The sequence below is a fragment of the Protopterus annectens genome, chromosome 5.part0, assembly GCF_019279795.1.
Source record: "Protopterus annectens isolate FY-2018-M chromosome 5.part0, PAN1.0, whole genome shotgun sequence".
In the NCBI taxonomy this organism is placed as follows: domain Eukaryota; kingdom Metazoa; phylum Chordata; order Ceratodontiformes; family Protopteridae; genus Protopterus; species Protopterus annectens.
In genome coordinates, this window is record NC_056735.1 from 1,775,175,954 (window position 1) to 1,775,202,116 (window position 26,163).

The following is a 26,163-nucleotide window of genomic DNA, read 5'->3' on the forward strand; positions in this document are numbered from 1 at the left end:
ATTAGTTCCATCAGAATTCTAAGTGTTAAGATCCGATCATGTCTAAAAGTGGTATATCTACATAAATATAGATAAAACCAGTCAATCCCTGTATCATGCAGGATCACTGAGAAAAGCTCCCTAATGTCCATGGTAATAAAGGACAGGTCATCTGTATACATATCTTTGTCAAGTTTTTTAAGGAGATCCCAGGAGTCCTTTACTATCCATGTACAGTTTAACAAAATGTCTTTTAACTGTACATCAATGAATTTAGCTATAAAATAAGTCTTTGAAGCTTTTGCATCCACAATAGGACGAAGGGGGGGGGGGTCAACAAGGTCTTTATGTAGCTTGGGTATACTGAATATGGTTGGGATTTTTGGATTTTTAACTGACATGAAATTATGTTCCTCCAAGCTAATTTCCCTATTAAATAAAAGCTCATCCAAGACCATATCAACTTTTCTATAAAGAATGTTCTTCTCATTTAAACTAATTTCTGTGTAAGTGTCATTATATAGCAACCCAAGCATTTTTTCTACATATGTATTAACATTCATAATAGCTAAACCACCCCCTTTGTCTGGTTTCATAACACGTATATTTCTATTATTGCAGACCGCATTTAATAATTGTGATTCTTGTAAATTTAGGTTGCCTTGCATTTCACTGTGTGTTTCCATTTTAAACATTTTTCATATATCATGTTCACACATTCTTTCAAAAGTCTATATGACAGGATGTAATGGAGGATTAAAGAGACTAGGTTTCTTACATATTTCCCTTCCTATATGTAATTCAGAATTATCTTTAAAAATTGTTTTTAAATTTAATTTACGTGTAAATAACTTTAAATTAATAAGAATTTTGTCTAGTGTGCCTTCCTACTAGGGACATAGGCCAAACCTTTTTCAAAAATGTTCGCAAGGCTGTTCTGAAAAACTTTGTCACTGTAATTATATATTTTAAAATCACCACAATCATTAATCAGAATGATGGCGCAGTAGTGCAGTGGTAACATTGTCGCCTCACAGCAAGATGTTCTCTGGTTCGATTCTAGGCTGGGATGCCTTCTGTGTGGAGTCTGCATGTCCTCCCTGTATTCGTGTGGGTTTCCTCATGGTGCTCTGGTTTCCTCCCACATTACAAAGACATGCATCTGGAGCCTTTCTCCCTGGGCCTCCACTGAAAATTGGCTTTGTTCCAAGTCGGACTTTCCCGGTTAGCAAATGTTAAAATAAAATAAAAAATAAAAAAAATATTGCATGATACATGTTGTTCATTAAAATCTGTAAGAAAAAAATCATCAGCATTACAGTTGCCATTTGCCAGCACATTGGATTTAAATTGTACTTCATTTGTCTCAGAGGATATATTTAGTAATTGTTCCCCTCCCTCTCCCCCTGCCCCTGTGATTCCAATTTGTGTAACCTGGTCCTCCCCTCTGGTTCCTCAGTCGCTCGGACCTCCACAGAGGGGGGTATTCTAAAGGGTCTAAGTAATTATCATAATTGCTATGTTGACCTGAATGAATCTCTTCATTTTGACCATTTATGTCAATCTGATTATTTATATTATGGTTAAAAAACAGTTTTTTTTTTGATTGTCCAGGTGGGGGTGGGGGGTATGCTCTTCTCTGTGCATAATCGCACTCATCACATTTCAATTTCTCTTCTTTTTTATTTTTAAGTACAGAAATAGATCTGTCAACTCTGTTAAAAACTGAAGAAAAATCATTCTGTTTACTTTCAAACAGAAGATCAGTCTTAATATCATTGTCTAACTTTTTAACCTTACCAAAAAGGTCAGAAATCTTCCTGTCATTGTCCTTAATGAGACAGTCCAAGAGCTCGCAACCATGCCTGTTGAATAACTGCAACAATTCTACATGTGGTAAAGAGTCCTTGACTAAACCAGATGGATACTTCCAATACCGAAGCCCTTTTGGAATTTCTTCACGGTGTTTACATTCTTTTAAATAATTGTTCTCAAGTTGTAATTTGTGATAGTCTAGTATACAGGACTCAAACAGTTTAAGTTGTTCATCCAATGTTCCGTTATACTCTTTTGAATAATTCTGGTTACCGGAATGCCATTCACTGTCGGTTTCAAGCCACCGAGATAAAGATTTACTTCCATTATAGAAGGAACCGCCCCTTCTATGTTCATTGTTTGAAACCATATGCAAATTCAAGCCGCCCGATTGGCTAACACCAATCTGTTGGCAGTGGGCAGGAGTAATCCCTTCTTAGAAGCTTCCATCGTCTACACCTTGGTTAATAAACCCATCAGGTCATGTCGATGTGGATGGACGATGTTGTTGAGTCAGTCTCTCCATTAAAATCACCAAGCCACCCACTGTGTTGTTTAAGGTTTGTAGCGAGGATGCCAATAAGTTCAAAGTAGGTGGGTCCGCAGTACCTGCTTCCTCCATCTCCAAACCACAAAAACGAATGAAAAGCAAACCAGTAGAAATAAACCCCAGCAGGACAGAAGATCCACAGAAGATATTTATTGAGCACTTTCGTTTAGTGTAATACAAAACTTCATCAGAATATCTAGCAGAAAAACAGACAACCGACTCAACAAAATTTATATGTATATATTATGGAAAATGAAGGGCATTATTTTAGTTTTACCATTTTGGAACAGGTGTTTTTGAATGACAGAGGGGGTCCTAAAAATGATTTTTTAGAATTATTAGAGTTGAGGTGGCAATTGAGAACTAATGCCACCCAACAACCAGAGCTAAATAAGAATGTATCAATTGGTTCTATTCTTAGGTTAAAAGCTGATGGCTTTATGTAGTTATTTGTTTATTTATTTAATCATTTTTATTTTATTTAAATGTATGTTGGAAATGTGTATATATATATATATATATATATATATATATATGTGTGTGTGTGTTTTAGTTTAGATAGGATTTTATGAAGTTTTAAGCTTTTTTATGGTTTATCAAATGTATTATCTATATTTATAGGTATTAATTTTGATAATGTTCCTTTAAGTAGGAAGGATAGGCATAATTGTTGTTTGATTAATTTGTGCATGATGGGATATATATATATATATATATATATATATATATATATATATATATATATATATATATACATGCATATACATTTTGTTGAGTCGGTTGTCTGTTTGTTTTTCTACTAGATATTCTGATGAAGTTTTGTATTACACTAAATGAAAGCACTCAATAAATATCTTTTGTGGATCTTCTGTCCTGTTGGGGTTTATTTTTACTGGTCTGCTTTTCATTCGTTATCATGGGTGTTTATTAGGACGGAGGTACGTTAGTTCAGAAGTCTCTAGAGGTTATGGGAGGGTTAGTTTGGGCATAGTTACTCTCTGCCTCTGTCTGTCAGAGACATGGGGACCAGACTCAGGGTAAATTTCCAATTTCCCTTCCATTGGTCAATGTTACACTTCAAAAGGGGTAAGGATGGACTCTGCTTCACATGGATGGGGAACCTGTTCCAGAGCATGGGATCCTGTAAGACACATATCTGTCTTGCCAACATGTCTTATTGTGACATAAATAAGACATGTTGGCAAGACACATATCTGTCTTGCCAACATGTCTTATTTATGTCACAATCAAAATTTAAATCCTTGCATTTAGTGGTACTAATGCTGTTTGTTTTGCAGATGTGTAAAAGGTCCATTAGAAATAGATCTGAGGATGGCTTGTAAGCCAGGTGTAGAATGCCTCTCAGTAACCTGTAGGACACTGAGTTTATAGATGGTGCTTTATGACAATCTATACAGGCAAAGTGTTTATACTTTGGATTTTCCTGGTAAGGGACCTTCATGGGCATTGCAATTGCTGCATATGTCTGGTCAGGCACATGCTGAAGGAGGCATTATACTCAATGATGGGTTTGATAATGGATGAATAAAGTGGCACTATGACTTCCTCAGACCAGAATGCCATGCCTATACTTATAAGTTAGATGACAAAGAATGATTTTCTTACTGCCTTGGCCACATGTTAGTCAAAGGCCAGATTACTATCTACATATGTTTTCAGATCCCTAACTACCAGGTTAACTCTTACAGATATCTTATGAATGGATTAATTAGCCTGTGTGGCTGGTTTCCCAAAAGGCACTATAGAGGTAGGTGTGTTGCTGTTTTTGTGTTTGTGTGACCTCGGAGTTGGTATATATAAGTAGGGGGGTGTGGGGGTACAGATCCCCACTAGGGGTGGTGTAGGGGGCTTGCCCCCACCCTGCTTAAATGTAGAGTAGTGTGTTTTTTGTTTATTTTTATTTTTTTTGTTTTCTGTAGTTTGATGTCAGGGGAGAGTTCGGTGTTTTGCATATCGGTATTTGAGTTTTTGGTGTTGTGGAGTTTTGTTCTTCTGGTCTCGAGATACTGAAATTTGATATTTCAGTATTTTGAGCATCAGAAATTAATCCATACACACACACACACACACACACACACACACACACACACACACACACACACACACACACACACATACAAATATATAGAGACAGATAGAAGACTGAAAGAAAGGGGTGGCCACGGTGGTGCAGCGGTTAGCGTTGCTGCCTCACAGCATGGGGTTCTCCGGTTCGATTCTCGGCTGGGGTGCCTTCTGTGCGAAGTCTGCATGTCCTCCTTGTGGTAGTGTGGGTTTCCTCCGGGGTGCTCCAGTTTCCTCCCACATCCCAAAGACATGCAGTAGGTGAATTGGACACTCTAAATTGGCCCTAGGTGTGTGTGTGTGTGTGTGTGTGTGTGTGTGTGTGTGTGTGTGTGTGTGTGTGTGTGTGTGTGTGTGTGATTGCCTTCTGTGAAAGGTTGGGCACCGGGCTGGCAACTCGACACCGTAAAACTCCACTGCCAATCATGAGCGGACAGATGATCTGCTGTGGTGACCCCTAACTGGGAAAAAGCCGAAAGAAGAAGAAGAAGACTGAAAGAAATAATGTTCTTACTTCTTCCAGAATCCTTGAGCATGTCTTGCCGAACATGAAAAACAGAAAAATCAGGCCATTCATTTTGAATAAAATAAAACTGGACAAAAACAAGAATGGACAGCACAGACTCTTTTTGAAGTGAAATTGCATGTCTGGAAAGCGTCATATTAGCCTCCTTAATTGTGTCAGAAAACTAAATGAGCAAATTGCCCCAGTAACTTTGACAGCTGTCAAATGTTATGGATTGACAGCTTTTTTGTTAGTGGTCAAAATACAATTACCCATTTAGAGCTATTATAAATAAAGCCTTGACTCTTAGTAGACCAATATCCATATCTGCTGTCAGTGAATGATCATTTCAGATAACTTTAGACATCAAAAACAAACTCAACTTTCATGCATATTATCAACACTAAAGACTGTGGATGTTTCAACATAAGTGCTAAAGGTTTACTACCACAGTTCTAACTTGTACTAATACCTCTCTTGTATATTAGTAGCTGCCTTACATGGGAGCCAATCATGTGTATGAAACTAGTTTAAGTTAGTGCTAGTACAATGAAGTAATTTTTGCTGAAAGACACTTCCACTGCTAATGGAGTTTGCACTTTTTCACATTGTTGTATGACTATGAAGTTGGTATATATACATTTGAGAGGTGTAGATGGTGTCCACCCCACCTTGGTATGCAAGGGCAAATGCACCCTGTAAAACAATATATTTTGAGGAGTTTGATTACACAGTATTGTGACAAACTGGAACTTCCTTTGTCAAGTCGGCAGGAATCCTATAAACTTCACCTGTACTGTCCAAAGTCTTGTATACTATCTAAGTCATACCTAAGTTATCCGAATAAATAATTCAGTCATCACAGTAATATGCTTCTCCTTAAATCTTAAATAGTCTGACTAGGCAAAATATGTCTACTTTAGAAGACTAAATCAATACACTGTCTAAACTTAAAATATAGAAATGTGTATGCTAAAAGGCATATGAACAAAAACGTGAGCGAAACCCAATATGTCAAAAAAGCTGCAGGTGAGTGTATTAGCCTTTCCTTACACCCTTATCCTGTGAAAATGTTAAACACAAAGTCTGAGTAACAAACATGCAAAACAGTCTACAACATAAGATTCTTTTATATGTGTACAGTGTCAAAATTCTCAGAGCAGATCTGGGTGTTGCCATTGAGATTCTTGACATAGCTATAGAATGCTTTGTGGTTGTCTTTAGAATCAATGGCGATTTTGTTTTTGTAGTTAAATTTGGAGGATCTTATAAGGGATCTTAGCTTCTTACTGAGGCTGACCAGGGAGCTCCTCCACTCATGGGATTTTACTCTCTTTTGCAACAGTTTCTTCCTTCTGTTGTACATTATATTTATGGCAGGGGACCAGCAGATTGGCTTCCTTTTTTTGGAGGATAGCGTCTTGGTTCTGTTTGGGATAGCACAATCCATGCACTCATGTAAGTGCTTATAGAGTGCATTTGTGTAGGATTCAACAGTTGTAACTGTATAATATATCTGCATAGGTGTCATGAAGTTTACCACTTCTGTCTTAAGAAGCATGAAGTTGGCTTTAGAGAAATTTTTTACTGTGGTTTCCTTAATGGGGGTGGGGGTGGGATGTGGATATCTAGGGTGATTACCTTATGGTCGGATCGGACCAATGAGGAGTAGACTTCAGGTGAGGAACACCGGTCAGTCATGTTGGTAATGACTAGGTCTAGGATATTGTTGCCACTGGTGGGGATGTAGATAAGTTGATCCAGGGCATTGGAATTTATGAATTCCAGAAAGCATTGAGCAAAGGAGTTGGTACATGAGTAGTTTTCCTAGTTAATGGTGGGGTAGTTGAAATCGCCCATTAGTAGGGTTTTTGGTTTAACCCCAATATTTTCCAATATATCAAGAAAAGAGGAGTGGGAATCCTGAGGCATGGTGGGGGATCTGTAGCAAGCTACAGTTTGGATTGCAGTTTTGCCCACAGTTAATTGCACTAGGATAACCTTGGATGCATTATGCTGAGCAACTAGCCTGGAGGTGTGGATATCCTTAATGAATATGGGCAGAGCTCTGCCTTTGGTGTTCCGGTCCAGGTTAAATGGCCGAAAAGTGTGGTATGAGTTATAGCCTGGTAGTGCAGGAGTGCTCTCTGGAGCCTTGAACCAGCTCTCAGTCACTGCACAGATATCGATGTTCTCCAATTTAAGGAGTGCCTTAAGTGAGTGCATTTTTAGATTTAGACTTCTAGTATTGAGTAGCATTACCCTCAGTTTTTGATTACCTGTTCCTGTTATGGTGGTGAATTTGTCATTTGAACCTTGCCTAAAAAAGGCACTATAGGGGCAGCAAGAGCCTTAGCCAGTATCCAGAATCCCAGGGGTGACAGGTGCAGGCCATCTCTGGCAAAGCATCATGGTCTGTCGACCATGTCGTCCCAGGCTGACAGATACTGGATCCCCTTAGAATGACACCAGAAACTTAGCCAATTGTTGAAGTGCTGTAATAATTTGTAGCTTATTTAGTGCTTACAACAAGTTCTGAACAAGTGCTGAGCACGAATAAGCAAATTCAAGTGCTAAAACTAAGAATCTGTATCTGGACTACACTAGTTACAGGAAAGAACCAAGTGCAAATGCAGTCTTTTAAATCAGAAAGTTGAGAGAGATTGAAGAATTGCCTAAACAGCTAATAACTACAATTTCTGGGACAGAAACCACTCCTTATGTGGTAGATAGGTTACCTAGTGCTTACCACTCCCACTGATAAGCTAGCAGGCTTCCCTCCAACACAGAAAGGCTTAGGGAGCTCAGGAGCTTACAAACAGTCCTGGAAACAGCAAACCTGTATCTGGACTACACTAGTTACAGGAAAGGGGGGAAACAAGTGCAAATGTGGGCTTTTAAATCAGTCAAGTACATTTTTAAATAATTGTGATGTTTGTTGATGTGGTGCCAGTACAAAGCATTGCCTAAATGTATTAGACAGTACAACTAAAGCCAATGGATTAAGAAAAGACATCTGAGGAATTTTTGAATAATATCTCAGCATGAAAATAAGGCTAGAAGCATACATTTTAGTTTTGCATGCTGCTGTGCCCCACTTCTTAACATTAGCAAGCAGATGGTTGACCATGGTAAGATCATTTGTTTAATCATTTGCTGATTTCAGCATTTAGAACCCATAAAAAACATTTCTGCCAGTAAAAGACCAAACAGATCCAAAGGAAGCACTATTATTTTTAGTCATCACTTTACTAGAATCCTAAAACACTGCTTAAACATCTAGTACATTGCACTTACATATGAACTCTAAAATTTCCAAGATAAAACTGAAAAAAAAAAAGACTGACCTTGAACATCAAGAAATGCAGTGTGAGACTCTGCACTCTGTAGATTGCATGTTACCTTCCCTGTGTCACTGAGTTCAACACTGGATATTATTAATTCTGCAGTATATCCAAGCTCACTTGTATAATTCCTGAATCTGAAACGTTCATTGGTGATAATGGGATGGTTTGCAACAATAGTCAGTACAGGATTATCGTTTAAAAGCCATATAATAATCATATAATCCAGTGACACCGTACAGTTAAAAAAAGCCTCTCTTCCCAACAGTGAAGAGGCATTGCTTGGTCCTTGCTTTATTTCAACACTGTAGCAGCTAACTGAAAAAAAATAAAATGAATTAGCATTTCCTAGTTTTAGTATACAATGCTGTTATGTGATTATAGTGATGATGCATGCCAAGTATCTGTATGAAACAATATACAACAGTCTCTTAAATACAAAAAAATACTGTTCAGTAAAGTGTGCAAGTTTAAAAAGAAAGAAAAGTGCTTCTGCAAAATAACTAAAAAGGGAAGAACATGACTTGGGATATATATATATATATATATATATATATATATTTATATATAATATAATATATATATTATATATATATATATATATATATATATCTATATATATATATATATATATATATATATATATATATATATATATGTATGTATATACATATATATATATATATATATATATATATATATATATATATAGATATATATAGATATATATATATATATATATATATATATTCTACATGATAAGACCAAAAAGCCAAAATTTTGAATCCAGCAAGGCCGTGATGAAATTGCCGAAACGTCACATGAACAAACTCCCGGAACACCAATGAACAAACTCCGAGTAAGTAACCACATGTCCAGAAGAACAAAACAAAAAAAACTGTAAACTGAAGCAAATTAAACCCACCCTCATCTATGTGGTGGGGGGGGGGCTGTCCCCCCATACCCCCCTCAACTAAATATATCAACTTTGATATAGCACTACAATGAGGAAAGGGCAAAGTTCACCATGAAGGACAAGTGATTGCTTACCCAGAGTTTGTTCATCGGTGTTCCAGATGTTCATTCATGTGAGGTTTTAACAATTTCATCCCTGTCTTATCCAATTCAAAATTTTGGCTTTTTGGTCTTATCAAGTAGACCCATATATATATATATACATATATATATATATATATATATATATATATATATATATATATATATACATTATATATATATATATATATATATATATATATATATATATATATATATATATATATACACATATATATGGTTACCTATCATTTCATCGAAAGTTCATTTCATCTAAAGTTCATTCCATCGAAAGTTCATTACATCGAAAAGCATTTTAGGTGGGGGGTTTCGCCCCCCACACCCCCCCATGTGGATATATACATATATATATATAGATATATATATATAAAAGGAATCAGCACTAACCAAACACTCACTCAAATGAAAACTCACAGACTGAAAAAGAAGAACAAAAACTCTCCTTTTATGTCCAGACAAACTAACTAAAAAAAATAAATAAATAACAGTATCACCGGGAAAGTTTCATCTGAATAGTGGCACTGTTAGGGAAAGAGTTTTTCTTAAAGGTAATATGCAGGGTTAAGGCAAGGTCATGGTTAGTGACAGGGTTAGCATACATAAATATGTTGGGCAACAGGGGAATCATTGTATCTGTTCCACTTACTACAATAACCTGATTGCCACCAGGGTAGGGTCTCATCATCCAGACCACTGTCACAAATTTACAAATCAGACTGAATTACAAAATGCGCAAACAAATAAATCCCTAAGCAGCAATCTTTGTATTATTTGACTTGTAACATTTTGTGTTTGTCATATATGACTTTTAACTAATTTGTTTTTATTTCTTTAACTGTATAAACTAATTTCATTGTTTACCTGAAATAATTCTATGTTTAATGACCCAGGCTGAATCTAAAAATAGTCTGCTAGGATCAGTGTTCTACCCCAGTTAACAAATAAAAATGAAATAAGTGAAACTTACCCCTAAGAACATGCAGAGAATATACACAGTTACCCTGGACTGTGAGCTAACACCATCCACATCAAAGAATATGCTTCTGAGCAGCAATCATTTGGGAGTTTGGGGCCTAGTTTCCTAGACCCTTTTTTCCTTATTCCCTCAATATTTATTACCTTCCGGTGCTCACTTCATCACAGTAATTGTATTTGGAATAAACTGTTGCACACATACACACACACACACACACACACACACACACACACACACACACACACACATAGTTCTTTCCAGAAAAGGCTGTTAGTATCTCACTAGTACTATAGTTTTGGTCATTCCTAAAGGCAGATCATAAGCCACTCCCCATATAACCTGATTGGAGAACTCCAGTTACTCTTCCACTTTTCAGAAATAAACCAAATAACTACAAACCCAAACTGTGTGCATAGGAATGCAGTCTAGCTGATCGGACATGTATACCTTTCACAGTAAGCACTACTCCTTTCAATTAACAAACATGTAAATCAATAAATCAACCAATTGTTGTTAAAGATGAATCAATAAAAACACTTTAATTTAAAAAAAATATAATGGACAGTGCAAGTAATAGATAAATGGAAAACAGACAGATAACCATTTGAGCAAATACAATGCCTAAAAGAGGAATCCATCTATCCAACTAAATCTTTTATTGCTTTGTTTAACTAAAAGTGTAACTAGGCCTGTCAATACTATTTGAATATTTAGCATATAACAGGCAAACACATAAACTCACTGGTAAAGTGTAACAAACTGGTCTATAACCATTGTCCTGGGCAACACTCATTGCAAGCAGTAAATGATTGTTGCCGATTCAACATTTTCTGGAGAGATGGTCATTCTATCTGTCTACTGAGGGATGTCTTCTAATGGGTCAACAATATAATACATTCTCTTAACACCAGTCATTCAAACCTCAGTGAACCTCCGTCCATGGCACTTTCTGGTAACTTTCCATGAGGCAAAGTCTTGTTGACACCAATTCTGTCCTGTTGTGGTTAACGAGTTTGCTTTTCTCATTCTTGCTAAAACCCACACAGGAACAAGAAAGGTTAAACATTCAAAGCAAGCAGTTACCTACGTTCTTAGTGCAGATGTCCTTCTACCCTTTCCCTAAACAGAAGCTCACAAAATCTATAGCCTACTCCCTACAGCTATGAACAATAAACTAGTCATATTTTCTTTCATAGATCTTTACGTATCAGCTATACAGTTTACATTTCATATATAGTCACTGTACTTCCTAGAAGGACATAGCTGCAGCACCAGGTGCAATCTATGCTTTTTTACATATTATATAGAAAACAAGTAGAAGTCTAACAGCTTTTCAATCAAGTGTGCCCATTTCACATTCCAAAACCCTGCTATCTCATCCCAGAATAAAAGTAATTACAGGTTTTACAAGGTTTATGTCCAGCTGATAGATTTGTTACAGTTTGACCAAAAAAAAAAAGTGGCAGATTTAAGCACAAATATCAAACCTCTTCAATCCATACCTCAAACAACTTTTTAAAGCTTGAGATGAGGACATGCCATTTTGGCACACTATCTCACTGGCTTGCTTGATGGACCATCTGCACTGGTATTACTATGGCATACTGTGTTGACTTCTCATATTGTGAGGCTGAAACATAAGCTCCATCTTAGTAGATCAGCATTCTGACTATGTAACGACTTGTAGGTGCTATATTCTGTGCCTAATGTGAATTTTCTGACACAAGGTAGGAGTGGAGAATTTATAGAGTATAAACTATGCAGAAACCCCCTTCCTATAGCTTCATAAAAACCTTGTCTGAGTTGAAGTCTGCAGCTGAGATACACAGTGGGGTACTCTTGTCCCTTTAAGGAAACCTGGTTAAGTAAAACCACCAAGCTGTATTTGAAGCATCCTCCTACACAATAAATTCTTGATTCTGGTCAGGATGGGATAGCATAGATACTTAAATCAAAGCATCGGCAAGTGTTTGCAATGTCTGCCCACAGGGTAGAGTCCAAAAATGTTTCTACTGTTGTATGTGCAAGGTGCTTCTGTGCCAATCCATGAACATGAAAGTCCAACGCTTAAGCTTAAGACATATTATACAAGTTCCTTGTGGGAATAAAATCACCCACCCTCTCATCACAAATTAAATCCAGGGCCTTCCCTCACCTATGGTTATACAGCCCTTAAAAGGATGAAAAAACTCTGGATTCCTGGTGTACCTACTGTATGCAAAAAGGATATGGAGCAGGCACTTATCCTACTCCCACTTAAACTTTTTTGTTAATCCCCTCAATATAGCCAAGAGGCAGTTAGCCGGTCGGTGGTAGGGGGTAGTCTTTAAATACTTTAGCCCACAGTGCTTCCATAAACAGATCAGCAAGTCTGACATGAAATTCATACTTCTGTCTTTTGGTATTTTTCAGGGGAAACCTACCCTGCTGAAATCTTCTTCTAAAGTCTCAAGAGAGGACAGATCCACTACCTTAGGATACTTAACAGAATAGTCTATCACTACAAAAATATTACTCCTACCTGTGTGGTATAGGGAACTAAGAGGCCCCACAATTTCCAAAGCTACCCTCTTAAGTGGTTCCTCAGTAATAGGCAAAGGTATCAATGAAGATTTGGCTTTAACTCTTGACTACCTTTTTGGCACTGCTGCAATGTCCTACAGCACCCTGGCATAATACTTGACCAACAGATAGTCACCAAGTCTTTTTATATGCCTTATGTCTGTACAATCTAAAAGAATATTCAGTGGCTAGGCCAAAAGTGCTTATCTGTAGGCTCTTTGTACTATCAACTGCTGTATCACTTCTCCCTCAAGCTCTCCTTCAAGAATTCATCCTCAGGGTTTGTACTCCTTAGTCAGTTGTGGCACCAAAGCTCTGTCCAGATTGTTGAAGAATGTCCAGATTTTTATCTCATGTTTTTGGTCTGTTCCTCATAAAATTTACGATTTTCTGACATACCATCAGGGATTGAATTCAGTAAATAATGACATATATTTGAGTTTCAGAATTCATATCCTTCAGAAAAATGCATGCTAACACAAATCCTATTATTCTAGGCACTTCTTCTCTTTTACTATACTTTCTCTAGCTATGTACTGTTCTCTAAGGTTTCCTGCTCACCTCCCTTATGTACTTCTACACAGCCCTCAATGTGTACGTATTTGTCATCTTCAATAACTACTTAATTTGTTTGTAATTTAATTTTTACTCCTATACATTTTTTAAATATGTAGCTATGTACTTTTTTATATGATAACTTGTGTTTTTATTATTGTCTCCGGGGCTTTTCTCCTATAGACTCTGTTGAAAATGGGCTATCACCCAACTGGTAATCCTAGTAAAGAAATTTTAAGTAATAATAATAATAAAATTTCTAACTTTTTAAGAGCAATGTTTAAACTCTGTCCCTACATTTGGACTTTTGCCCCTCCCCCCATTATTTTGGGCTTTGTCCTGATTTTTAGAGGTATGTGTGGTACTGACAGTCTTAGCATACTCTTTGGAGCTCAGTCCTGCCAGTTATAACTATTCTAATTATAAAAATAAAATAACTGCTGTGCAGTCTGTACCTCTATATTTGTCTTGTTGCTGCAAGTGTACACATACATTTCCTGACAAAACTGTTTTGCAGCCTAAATAAAACCAATTGCAGAATGTTCACCACTGCTAGCAAAATAGAATGGTGAGCAGGGTCTAAAGTCCTTGGACATACTCCAATGCCCACAGTAATCTGATACCTGCCAGGGTTATACTCTCATACCAATGGCACCAAGCAGGTCAAAATATAAAATATATACATAAACAGATCACTGAACAACTCAGTATGTGAAACTTGATGTCATGCTCATGCGGGAAATATGAACTGTTGTCCTGGGTGATGGGCTTACACCATAAACACCCAAGAATAGGCTTCACACTTAACACTCACAAAATAGAAGTTTTGGGCATAGTTTTCCCAGGTTCTATTCCTATTTCCCTCTGGATTTAGGGCCTTCTAAATCTCACTTCCCAGTATTGACTATATTTTAAATAAAGTTACGTTCAGACACACACACAATACTTTTTAAGGAAGGATAGTATTATCTTTCAATTACTATAGCTTTCTGTGCTGAAGAAATGGGAATCACTCTCATCTCTCTTGATAACCTGATTGAAGAACTCAAGATACTCCTCTACTCTTGAGAAATAATCCAAATAACTACAAACACAAATGGTAATACACTGAACAGTGGAATGATCAGTCAGAGGTAGACACTAGCAGCTGGTCACCATTCGAGGTGAGTATCCTCATCAATTATAGGATCACAGGATCATAGGATCATAGAAAGTTACTAGGCTATGGCCCTAGGGCCATTACAAGCCTAGCCAAGTTTCTACCCTTATTTCCATGATCAGCACCTAATGCCTCTATTTAAGAGAGACACAGGTGGAACCCCCAGGGTGAATTTATGGTTACCCATCTAATCATCCAGATTGCATTTGAAGAGGGCCAATTAGGTGCTCTGTTCGACATGAAGTGGGAGTCTGTTCCAAAGGTGTGGTAACCTCTGGGAGACAAATCTGTCCCTCTAGCAGGTTTTATTAATGTCATATACTAGGTGAAGGCCATTAGAGAGGGTAACCCGTGTACCATTTGACTTGTGTGTATGCAGCATTTCTAATAAAGCAGGGTCAGAGATTGCCTTATATGCAAGGCAGAGATCACCTCTGAGTAGTCTGTATGAAACAGAATAAAGTGACAGTGATTTCAGATGATCCACATATGACAGATGCTGAAGACCTTGAATTTTCCTTGTGGTGAACCTTTGTGGTCTCTCCAGTTGCTGCAGGTGCTTGTAAAGGGACATACCAAAAGGGGATTTGTACTCAATTATTGGCCTGATGAGGGAAGAGTGCAGGAAGGTTATAACTTCTTTTTTTTTCTGGATGCAATGCCGTTATTTATGAGATGTTCAATATAGAATGCCCTTCTTACTACTGTGGAGACATGGTGTTCAAAGCTAAGGTCTCTCACCACTGAGTGCACACTTAGGGTATTGCTATTGATGTGGTAGTTAGCAGGAACATTGCTCTTACTGAAAGGGATGAAAATACATTTTTTTTTTGCATTGAGTTTAAGGCCATAACTTTGACACCAATCATTTGTTTGTCTAAGACCCTCCTGTAGGATGTTGACATCATTTAGAGATTCTATGACCACTCCCAGTTTGCAGTCATCAGCAGACTTTGTCAGCCACAGATCTTTAGTTTATAGAAATAGATTCCAAACAGTAGAGGTCCCAGGACTGATCCTTGTGGAACACTGGTTACAGGTCTGCTTTTGGAGGTGGATTCCTCTGTTTTGACTATATGTGTTCTAGCAGTGATCCATTTAGCGACACATCTAATGATATAAGGGTTGATAGCTAACTGGGTGAGTTTATCAATGATGCCTGAGTGGGTGATAGTGTCAAAATCCTTGGCTAAGTCCAGGTAGGCTGTATGTACAGATTTCCCCTCATCTAGGGCATTGGTGACTGTTTCAAAGAAGTCCACTAGGTTTAACAGGTATGATCTCCCTTTGACAAATCCAAACTGAGTAGGGGCAAGTGTTTAGAAATTACCTACATCTTTGTTGATAAGGTCCATGATGATCCACTCCATGGCCTTGCAAATAATGCTAGGCAGACTAATAGGTTTATAGTTCCCAGGGTCAGGTGGAAGCACCACCTTTGTGCAAGGGAATAATGGTGGCCATTTTCCATTCAGCTGGGATGAAGCTGGTGCTTAGACTATGATTGAAAAGACTACCCAACAGTGTTGCTAATTCTTGTTGGAGCCCATGTAGGATGCAGCCGGGGATGTTATTAGGTCCCATAGATGCCATGTTTTTGGCCTTAGAGAGGGCATTTACGACCTGTTCTTTAGAGATACAAGGTAGAGGACAGGTGGTAGAGATGTCATGGGGTATGTGTGGCAGGGACAGGGGAGTGAAGTTTTCACAGAACCTGTCAGACAACAGGTTAACTATGTCCACAGGCTCAGTATATGTGGTATTATTAACTACCAGTTTGGCACAAATCTGGACCTTTTCTTTTAGGTTATGGATGTACCTAAAGAATGCCTTGTGGCTGTCCTTAGTTGAGGAAGCTAATTTGGATTTGTAGTCTGCTTTGGAGGACTTCACAAGAAGTCTTATTTGCTTGTTTAAGCTGAGGAGATAGTGTTTCCAGTTTAGGGTTTGCTCCCTTTTACTCTAAGACAGCAATTTCTTCCTCTTATTGTAAATCCTGTTAATGTCAGTTGTCCATCAAACAGGTTTGCTCTTCCTTCAGAAACTTGTTTTGGTCCTATCAGGTATGGCTGTGTCAATGCAGTTATACAGGTGTTTGTATAAAACAATGGTGTAAAACTCAGCACTGTTGCCAGTTCCATCTGAGGGGGGAGGTGCAGTGAAGCTATTTATGCCATCCTGTAATAGGCTATAATTTGCTTTGGAGAAGTTTTTTAGTTTAGTTGCTGCTAGAGTGAGATCAGGTGTGATAGTTCCTTCAAATGAGACTGATTTGTGGTCAGATCTAACCATGGTGGACCTCACAGTGGGGGAGCTACAGTGGTCCCCATATTGGTAAGCACCACATCCAGGTCGGCACCCCTTGTGGGGGTGTCAACCACATGGTCCAGGGCATTGGAGTTAACAAAGTTGAGGAACCTATGGGCAAGTTAGTTTGAGCATGGGTAATTTATCCAGTCAATAGATGGGCAATTAAAGCTGCTCAAAACCATGGTGTTTGGAAGGATCTTGATAGACGCAAGTATATCCAAATAGGCAGAGTGGGTGCCTTGATTCATGGAGGGGGTCCTGTAGCTGGCAATGACTTGAATGGGTTTCGTACCAACAGTTAATTGCACCTGAAGTATCTCCAGGGAATTAATAAGGAAGTACATAAATAAATTAGCCAGAAACGTCTAAAGATGAATAATTAAAATACCTAACTTTAAAAAGAATAGGCTAGACAGTTAAGTATGTAGAGAGTCCTGGACACCATGTAGGTATAAAAATACTTTATAGTTTCCACGAAACACAAAGGATGAGCGCTTTCGTCTAATGACTAGACTTCTTCAGATAAAAGCACTGGTACAAATTACAACTTATATACACAAAATCTGGTTAAGTTAATTACACTCAATTAATATTTAAAGAAACATGTTTAAAAACCTAATACTACCCTATGTGGAAAAAGCTTGTGTTACTAAAAAGAACTTAGTCATATTTTTCTTATATGCATTTCTACACAATGGAGTATCCTGTACAGTAACAAAGTAACAAAATAATTAATATTGTAATCAAGTAGTCAATTTTATATATAAAAATATATGTACAGATGTGTATGTATATACTTTGTTTAAACATTTTCAGCTTTTTTGTACAATACAGGTTTAATACTGATATAATCATTTAAACCAGGTGGGGTGTTTGATTTACACCTAAGCTGCCATAACAATTCCTTGTGTAGCAAAACATTTTTTATATCACCCCCTCACTTAGGAAAATCCCTTTGAACTAAATCAATAATACCGAATTTAAATCTTGTAAATGTAGAAGGGCATGTTACACTGCGTTTGTACAAAGCACTAGTTTCTTTATGGGTCCTGATGTCATATAGGTGTTCATAAATACGGTCCTTAAATGCCCTTTCAGTTTTACCTATGTAATATGCACTACAAGAAGTGCATAAAGCCATGTAAACCAACATTTTAGACTTACAATTACCTTTAATGAATCTCACCACACTTTTCAAACTATTGTTTAGTGTAACACTTGCCTCACTGAATATGTATGTACAAACACTACATGCCCCACAAGGAACAGTAGCCTTATACCGAATAAATTCCTTATTTCCTTTTTCAAAAGTCCTCTTAAAATTAATTCCCACCTTGTATGTAAAAATAGGTTGCTCCCCCACTAACTGGTGTATCTCCTTATCAATTTTCATTAAATTCCATTTTTGATAATATCTAAAAATGACTCTGAAAACGTGTTGTACTGAATTATACATGCTACATTATATTTATTCCTTTCCAACTTAACTGCTTGAGAGATCTGAAGCGGTAGTAGTCATCACCCGTTAGCACAAAAGAAAAGCTTGATTAAAGGTCAAGCAGTCAGGATAGCCAGGATGACTTCTGATTTTTGTGATTTAGAACGGGAAATGACTTTCCTAGGTAAATGTTTCATTGAGAGAGAATATCCTTCAGAAATGGTCACTGAGATTCTAAAAGAAGTTATAAAAAAAATGGGGCATTAAATATAAAGCCTTATTAGGTCAACCGCTTCAGATCTCTCAAGCAGTTAAGTTGGAAAGGAATAAATATAATGTAGCATGTATAATTCAGTACAACACGTTTTCAGAGTCATTGAGAGATCTGAAGCGGTTGACCTAACCTCACTACTGCTCACAACGCATTTCAATTTACTCTGTAGAGCTAAGGAAAGTAAAACAGTTACAATTTTTACACTGTTTTACATATCAGCTACAGTAATGCATAATTTCATATTTTTAGTCTGTGTCATATGATGGTGATATAGCATACATTGTGGGAGTAGGTATATCCACAGGTGATGGTGATCAAATTTCTTAAGCATCAAGTGACCAAATCACAAATGCTGGGAAATAGAATTTCTGATCACTATTTTCTTTGGAAAATCACTACAGTAAACTCTCAGTTAACTAACCAGTACTCAAGCAACCAGCACTCTCAAGGAACCAGCAAAATAATTTTGAAGAAATACAGTACAATTTTTATGTGTTGCACTTTCTCTACCCCCCCCCCCCCACAGAAACATACCTTATGTTTTTAGAGTTTTAGAGTTTTAAAAAGGAAGATAGGAATAAACTCCCTCTTTCCCCAACCTGATAACAAGACAAACCAAACAAATAGTATAGGGTACAGTATTAGTCAGGCCTATTTTTAACAGTAACTCTCAAGCAACCAGAAGCTACAGTTATCCGGCATCTACCAATCCCCATAGGTGCCGGTTAACTGAGACTTTACTGTATAGCATAATTAATAACAGTCCACAAGCTGTGATTCCTTTCTGTGGAGAGATTTCTTCTGTCTTTGTGTTTGTGCAACCAAGGCATTGGTATATATAAGTCCCAGGAGCATGGGAAGCTTACTTCCTGAAAAAAATGTTTACAGCTGAAGATTTCACCATATTGGTATTTCAGACATATGTGCTTGTCATTTTTATTCCCTGGTGTCTTTTTTGAGGATACATAGGGGAAATGTGGAAATAAGACACACTGAAAAATTTAGGTCAGTATAACAGTCGCATTTGACCATTTTGTGGTATAACAATTAAAAAATAGTAATAAATAGCTATGTATACTTTCCTGAGTGGATTTTTCATGTGATTTGCTAAGTTAAAATTATGAGCTTACCACTCCTTTTCATTATCTGACATATATAAAAGACGCTTATTGATTTATATATACACAACTAAAAACTGACACAGTTACTAATACAGGAAGTTTACAGTTCTGAAACAAATAAACATACAACCCGGACTTGGATACCAAGATGTCGTCAGCACGGAAATGCCTTTAATATATCAGGTTAAGCTTTTTCATCTTATAAAGTGTTAAGACATCATCAGAACATTAAAATCAAGCTAGAGATACTTTAAATAATCCACCAAAGCAGGCACATCCCCTATATTGACCAATCAAGTTTAAACTTGCTTACATCAACATTAAAACCAATAAACGTGATACTGCAAAAACACTGGAATTAAATCAAAACATAAAAAAACATTGTTCAGCATTCTACTTTAAAGTATTGGCTCTTCTCTTCAGTTCACTAACAAGAGAAATATTTTCATTAATTCCTGGAAAGGAAGTGGTATCCAAGTAAAGCTGCCCGTACATTTCATGTTGTAAGAAAAGATGTTTCCAATCATCCATAAAATTAGTGGTGGAAACCTGTTCTAATACCAAAAATTTAAATTTAACAAATCCCTTACATACTAAGGCATGCCTAGCAAGGGCACTTTTGTTGTCAGCCTTTTGAATACTACATAAATGTTGGTAAATTCTATGATTAAAACCATTATTGGTTTTACCAACATAGAATGCCGGGCACTGAACACAAAAAGCAAGGAATACTATTCTCTCTGAATAACAAAAGAACCTGCCCCTTTGGCCCTCAGTTTTAATTTTGTCATACAACATGCACAAATAATTATTCTCAATATATTCACATTGGTGACATCTCCCGCATCTCATAGTCACTGGGAAAGTGTTGTGTTTCACACAGTGGTCTTTCCAAAAGATCTTTAATATTGTGTTTTCTTTTATAGGTAAAAACAGGGCCTTTATTGAATAACAATTAACATTTATTTCTTTCTAGTTGTCATCCCTTTCATCAAAAAAGAGCATAGTACGTACTCAGATCATTAGACTATCTGGAATTACATCTAATGATGTGGTTTGCAAGGAGGAGTTTGCTAAGCTTAAAATCATGCTTATTGATCGAAGTACCCCAATGATATTCTCTGCTCCACTGAGGCTGATATTTGGGCAGGTAGAAGTTATAGATACATCCCTATCATAAAAAAAATCCTCAAGGTTAAACAGGGTTTGGTTACTGGGGACGCTATTGGTTTTAATTTTAAACACAATATGGTGTTACATTCCTCCACTGATGCCAACGATATTGAAAATTTGTAAGGAAGAACTGGACCCTCTTTGAGAGTGATGACTCCACCACATTGAAATTGATATGAGTGCAGGAAGAAGTGGAACACAGAAAAAGACTGACCAGGCTAGGAAGCACTACTGGTTAGCTAACAAAGAAGCTAAAAAATAAGTTGCAGTAGTAAAGAACAGGGCATCGGAGGCACTCTACCAACTTCTGGAAAGTGACTCAGTAAGTGGCACAAAGAAACTATATCAGGCTGCAAAGCAAAGACAGAAAGATAAAGAAGATAGTCAAACACCCTTCATAAGGGACGCCAGCAACAACCTGCTCACCAGTCCACATGACATCAAAGGCAGACAGAAGAAGTATTTCCAGCAGCTTCTAAATGAAGAAAACCCCACAGAAGCTGTACTGCCCCAGAAACAGTCTACAATAAGAAAAGAAGCGGAGCCCACCCTAGAAGAAGTAAGAACAGCATTAAGGAAAATGAATACATGAATAGTAGCAGGCTCAGATGAGGTCACAACAGATATGATAAAGCTGAGTGAGAGAGGGGAGAAATAGCTTCTGAGGGTACTAATAGCAGTGTGGTGAGAAAGGCGTATCCCAGATGCCTAGAGAATAAGCATACTCATGCCAGTGTACAAGAACAAACGGGACATCCACAACTGTGGGCAGTACAGAGTCATCAAACTCCTATCACATTGCATGAAAGTTCTGGAGAGGGTGATTGATAAATTTATACACAGAGTAGTAAAATGTAAGATGGGAGATGAGCAGTTCAGATTCTGATTAGGATGGAGCAAAATTGACCCAATGTTTGCAGTGAGACACATACTTGAGAAGAAGCAAGAGATGAGGAGAGAGTCCAACTGGGCATTCCTAGACTTGGAGAAAGCATATGACAAGGTCCCAAGAAAGTTGATCTGGGCAGTACTGCAGTGGTTTGAAGTCCCAGAAACACTGGTTAAATTAATGCATAGTGCAAGCTATGTACAAGAACCCAATGACTCAAGTACAAACTCACAGAGGGGTTCCCAGTGGACCATCTGCACTGGTATTACTATGGCATACTGTGTTGACTTCTCATATTGTGAGGCTGAAACATAAGCTCCAGCTTAGTAGATCAGCATTCTGACTATGTAACCGCTTGCAGGAGCTATAGTCTGTGCCTAATGTGAATTTTCTAACACAAGGTAGGAGTGGAGAATTTATAGAGTATAAACTATGCAGAAACCCCCTTCCTATAGCTTCATAAAATCCTTGCCTGAGTTGAAGTCTGCAGCTGAGATACACAGTGGGGTGATCTTGTCCCTTTAAGGAAACCTGGTTAAGTAAAACCACCAAGCTGCATTTGAAGCATCCTCCTACACAATAAATTATTGATTCTAGTCAGGATGGGATAGCATAGATACTTAAATCAAAGCATCTGCAAGTGTTTGCAATGCCTGCCCACAGGGTAGAGTCCAAAAATGTTTCTACTGTTGTATGTGCAAGGTGCTTCTGTGCCAATCCATGAACATGAAAGTCTAACACTTAAGCTTAAGACATATTATACAAGTTTCTTGTGGGAATATGCTGTTCATACTAGCGATGGACTAAATTAGTAAACAGTTAGGAGACGACAGATCAACAAACTTGCTGTATGCAGACGATGTGACATTACAGGCAGACACTGAGCTAAAACTTCAGCAAAGGATAGAAGAATGGAATGCAAAACTGAAGGCACATGGGATGAAACTAAGCACAGATAAGATAGTGGTAATGGCAGCAAATTGTGGAATTCAGAAGAAGCTGAGAATAGAGATAGAAGGGAAGATAGTGGAACAGGTAAACAGCTTCAAGTATCTGGGGGGGGGTTCAGGAGAAGGGAAGTCTGAATGAAGATGTTAAAGCTAGAATCAGAGGGGCTGCAGCCAACTGACATAGCGTGTCAGGTATAGTCTATGACAGAAGAATGCCAAAGAAGCTGAAAAGTATGGTGTTCAAGACATTGGTGCTACCAGTATTACTGTATGGTACAGAAACCTGGGCAGTAAATGCAGAACAGTTGAAGAAGCTAGAGGTGATGGAAATGAAGTGCCTGAGAATAGTGGAATGATGCACACTGTGTGACAGACGAAGAAATGAGGACATAAGAGCAGAAGCCAAAGTAGCTCTAATTGAAGAAAAGATCAAAGAAAACAGATTATGGTGGTTTGGGCACATGTGCAGAAAAACAAAAGACAACCTGGTGAGGATGATTTGGGACAGACAGGAATAAGATAAGAGGAAGTGAGGACATCCAGCAAAGATGTGGAAGGATTGTGTGAAAGATCTGTGACAGTAAGGCATGAGTGTTGAAAAAGGCAGGAGTGTGGCATAGAATTGAGAGAGTTGGCGACAGTTAACATGATACCCCGACCCCATGTAGAAAAAAATGGGAAAAAGGAGGCTGATAATGATGATGCTAATACATATATAGAAAAAGATAGATATAGATATTGATTGTTCAATCTATCTATATATGCTTCAGAAACACAAAGATAATCAGCACCTAATAAAAAATACCATCTACTTTATTTGGGATGCTTGCAACTCCTGTAGAGCACAGTTTCACCCAAAATGGGCTTTTTCAATGCTTAATCTGATCCATATGCAGTATTCATGGAATATCTGGGTATCAAGTGTGTAATGCACAAAATATATAATGTAGATTTAAGGGATGGCATATAAAAACTGAATATATGAGGTCTAATTTTCTGGTTTCTGTGGTAAATTAAATATCTTGTTCAACACAACCCCTCAGTAAACTCATGCATTAATACTGCAAGATATTTTATATTTATATTTATCTCTCTCTCTCTCTCTCTCTCTATATATATATATGTGTGTGTGTGTGTGTGTGTGTGTGTGTGTGTGTGTGTGTGTGTGTGTATAGGTCTACTTCAGAAGACTGAAAAAAGCAAAAAACTGACTCTCAAAATAGTGAATGACGGAATTTGCCCCTTCTCCACTGTTGTGTGATCTTGGAGTTGGTATATATAATTAGCAGGGGGTGTGAGGGGCACAGCCCCACATGAAGGGTGCAGGGAGGCTTGCCCCCTGCATAAAAATGTTTTCAGTATTTTGAGTTTTCAGTCTTTTGAGATTCAATCTTTTGGTTTTTCAGTCTTCTGAAGTAGACCCATACACACACAACACACACACACACACACACACACACACACACACACACACACACACACACACACACACACACACACCTATCTATCTATCTATCTATCTATCTATCTATCTATCTATCTATCTATCTATCTATCTATCTATCGCCCCCGAACACACACACACACACACACACACACACACACACACACACACACACACGTACATGTACACCTACACACACACACACACACACACACACACACACACACACACACACACACACACACACACACACACACAAACACGATGTGTTTTAGTAGATGAGAAGGCTGGATTATTATAATTGAATCAAATTTGCTAGTAATGGTATTTCTGACTGGCTAGTTGTGTTTCCTTTTATTTTTTTATTCTTTTATATTTATATTTTCATTTTAATAAGAAAATATGATGCCTTTATAAAATAAGCATCTGTAGTTTTAAAGTATGAATTTTGCATTTAGCAGTTTATGTAAGGTAATATAAGTTTTGTAGTATATTTTAGTTTATAACAGTTCCTTCACCCATGATTACTAATTGATAGAAGTGCCCGGTTACAACTTTTTAACTGTGAGGTATTTTGCTTCTTAAGTAAGAACTAGGCTACCTCCTATTGTGGGATATTTTAAGCCTAGCCAATTTCCTCAGTGAGAATCAAAATGTGGACCTTTTGTTTGTGATGTAAGTGCCTTAACTATTATTCTGATCTACAATCTGAAATATAAATAGATTTGGACTCTGAAACCTTGGCACACAAAACACCAGTATTAACCCACTGAGCTATCTGACAAGTTTTGGTCTGACATTTTCAGGGAAGTCATTAAAGGCCTCTAAAGTCAAACTTTTATCTTTTGCAGACCCCAGTTTATGAATAACTGCTAACTCTACATAATACCTCAAGTGAGTACTGGCAGGAGAATAAGCTAAGTTGCAGAGACTAATATATTAGGACAACGGAGCCGCATAACATATATATCTCTTTCCCAATAACACAGTCTCAAAAATATTCCCAATAATAACCATTTATGGCAAATGCAAGAACTGAAAGACACACATATGAAATCAGTAGAGCTTTCTTACATCATTTTTAAGTTGATTTTGCTGAAATGCTTGTTGCACCTTGCAAGTATTCATAAGGGGAATTATTTTGGTGGACCCCCCCCCCACAAGATCTGAAAAAAAAACATATGCAAGCAGTAATGCTATACACATCCCTTCATTTTTCTTAAGTTGGTTTAGCTGTCTTTATTTAATTGTTTTTTTTAATAATGTTCAGCCTTGTTGAATTTCTATTTTAATATGCTTTTGTATTCATACATGTAATGTTTTACTTTTGGGTAGGGCAGGTGTTACTATTTTATGGTCCCCTGGCAGATGACATGCTCAGAGCCCCTTGAGCATTTTCAGTCCATGTTTCATCCTGTCACCATCTAAGCAACTCATTATTTCATGCTGCAAAGTTTTGGGAGTAGTATGCACAGACTGATTTGTAGCTACAATCTTCTTAAATTACAACAGGCATGTGTACCACACCATGTTGGTCCACCTAACAGAGGGACATTCACAGTGAGTTGTATTTAGGTGTAGTGATGTTACATTTCAATGACCTTATATACAGAACCAATCTTGGGTGAAGTAGATAAAGTCCTCCCTGGTACCACCACTGTCTACTCTTTCAACCACCCCCACATATACATCCTTCAATGCTCTCCCTTGTTTTCTCCCAGTCCCACACTCCCCTCACTATGCACATTGTGTGTTTTTTTCTTTTCTTATATTCTCCATTACTCTTCAGCTTTTCCCAGAAGCCATAGCTTTCTAGGTGCTCTGAGGTGCATTTTAAAATTTTGTTTCTTTTCAAGCAACTTTTTCATCCAGCGATAGCCTGAAGAAAAATGATGACTAAGAAAAGAAATAAAGAAATTCAACATTGTAGTTCGGCTTTATTTTTACTTGTATCCTT

At 37.5% G+C, this 26,163-nt stretch overlaps 1 protein-coding gene across 1 annotated transcript in view; it reads right to left on the reverse strand.

Moving 5' to 3' along the window:
* The window catches only part of IGSF5 (immunoglobulin superfamily member 5), a 678,183-nt gene that overhangs the window by 550,949 nt on the left and 101,071 nt on the right, over positions 1-26,163 (reverse strand). The window contains exon 3 of the mRNA XM_044071572.1: positions 8,282-8,596. Within this exon, the coding sequence (XP_043927507.1) occupies positions 8,282-8,596 (315 nt within the window). The remainder of the gene's footprint in view (positions 1-8,281; positions 8,597-26,163) is intronic.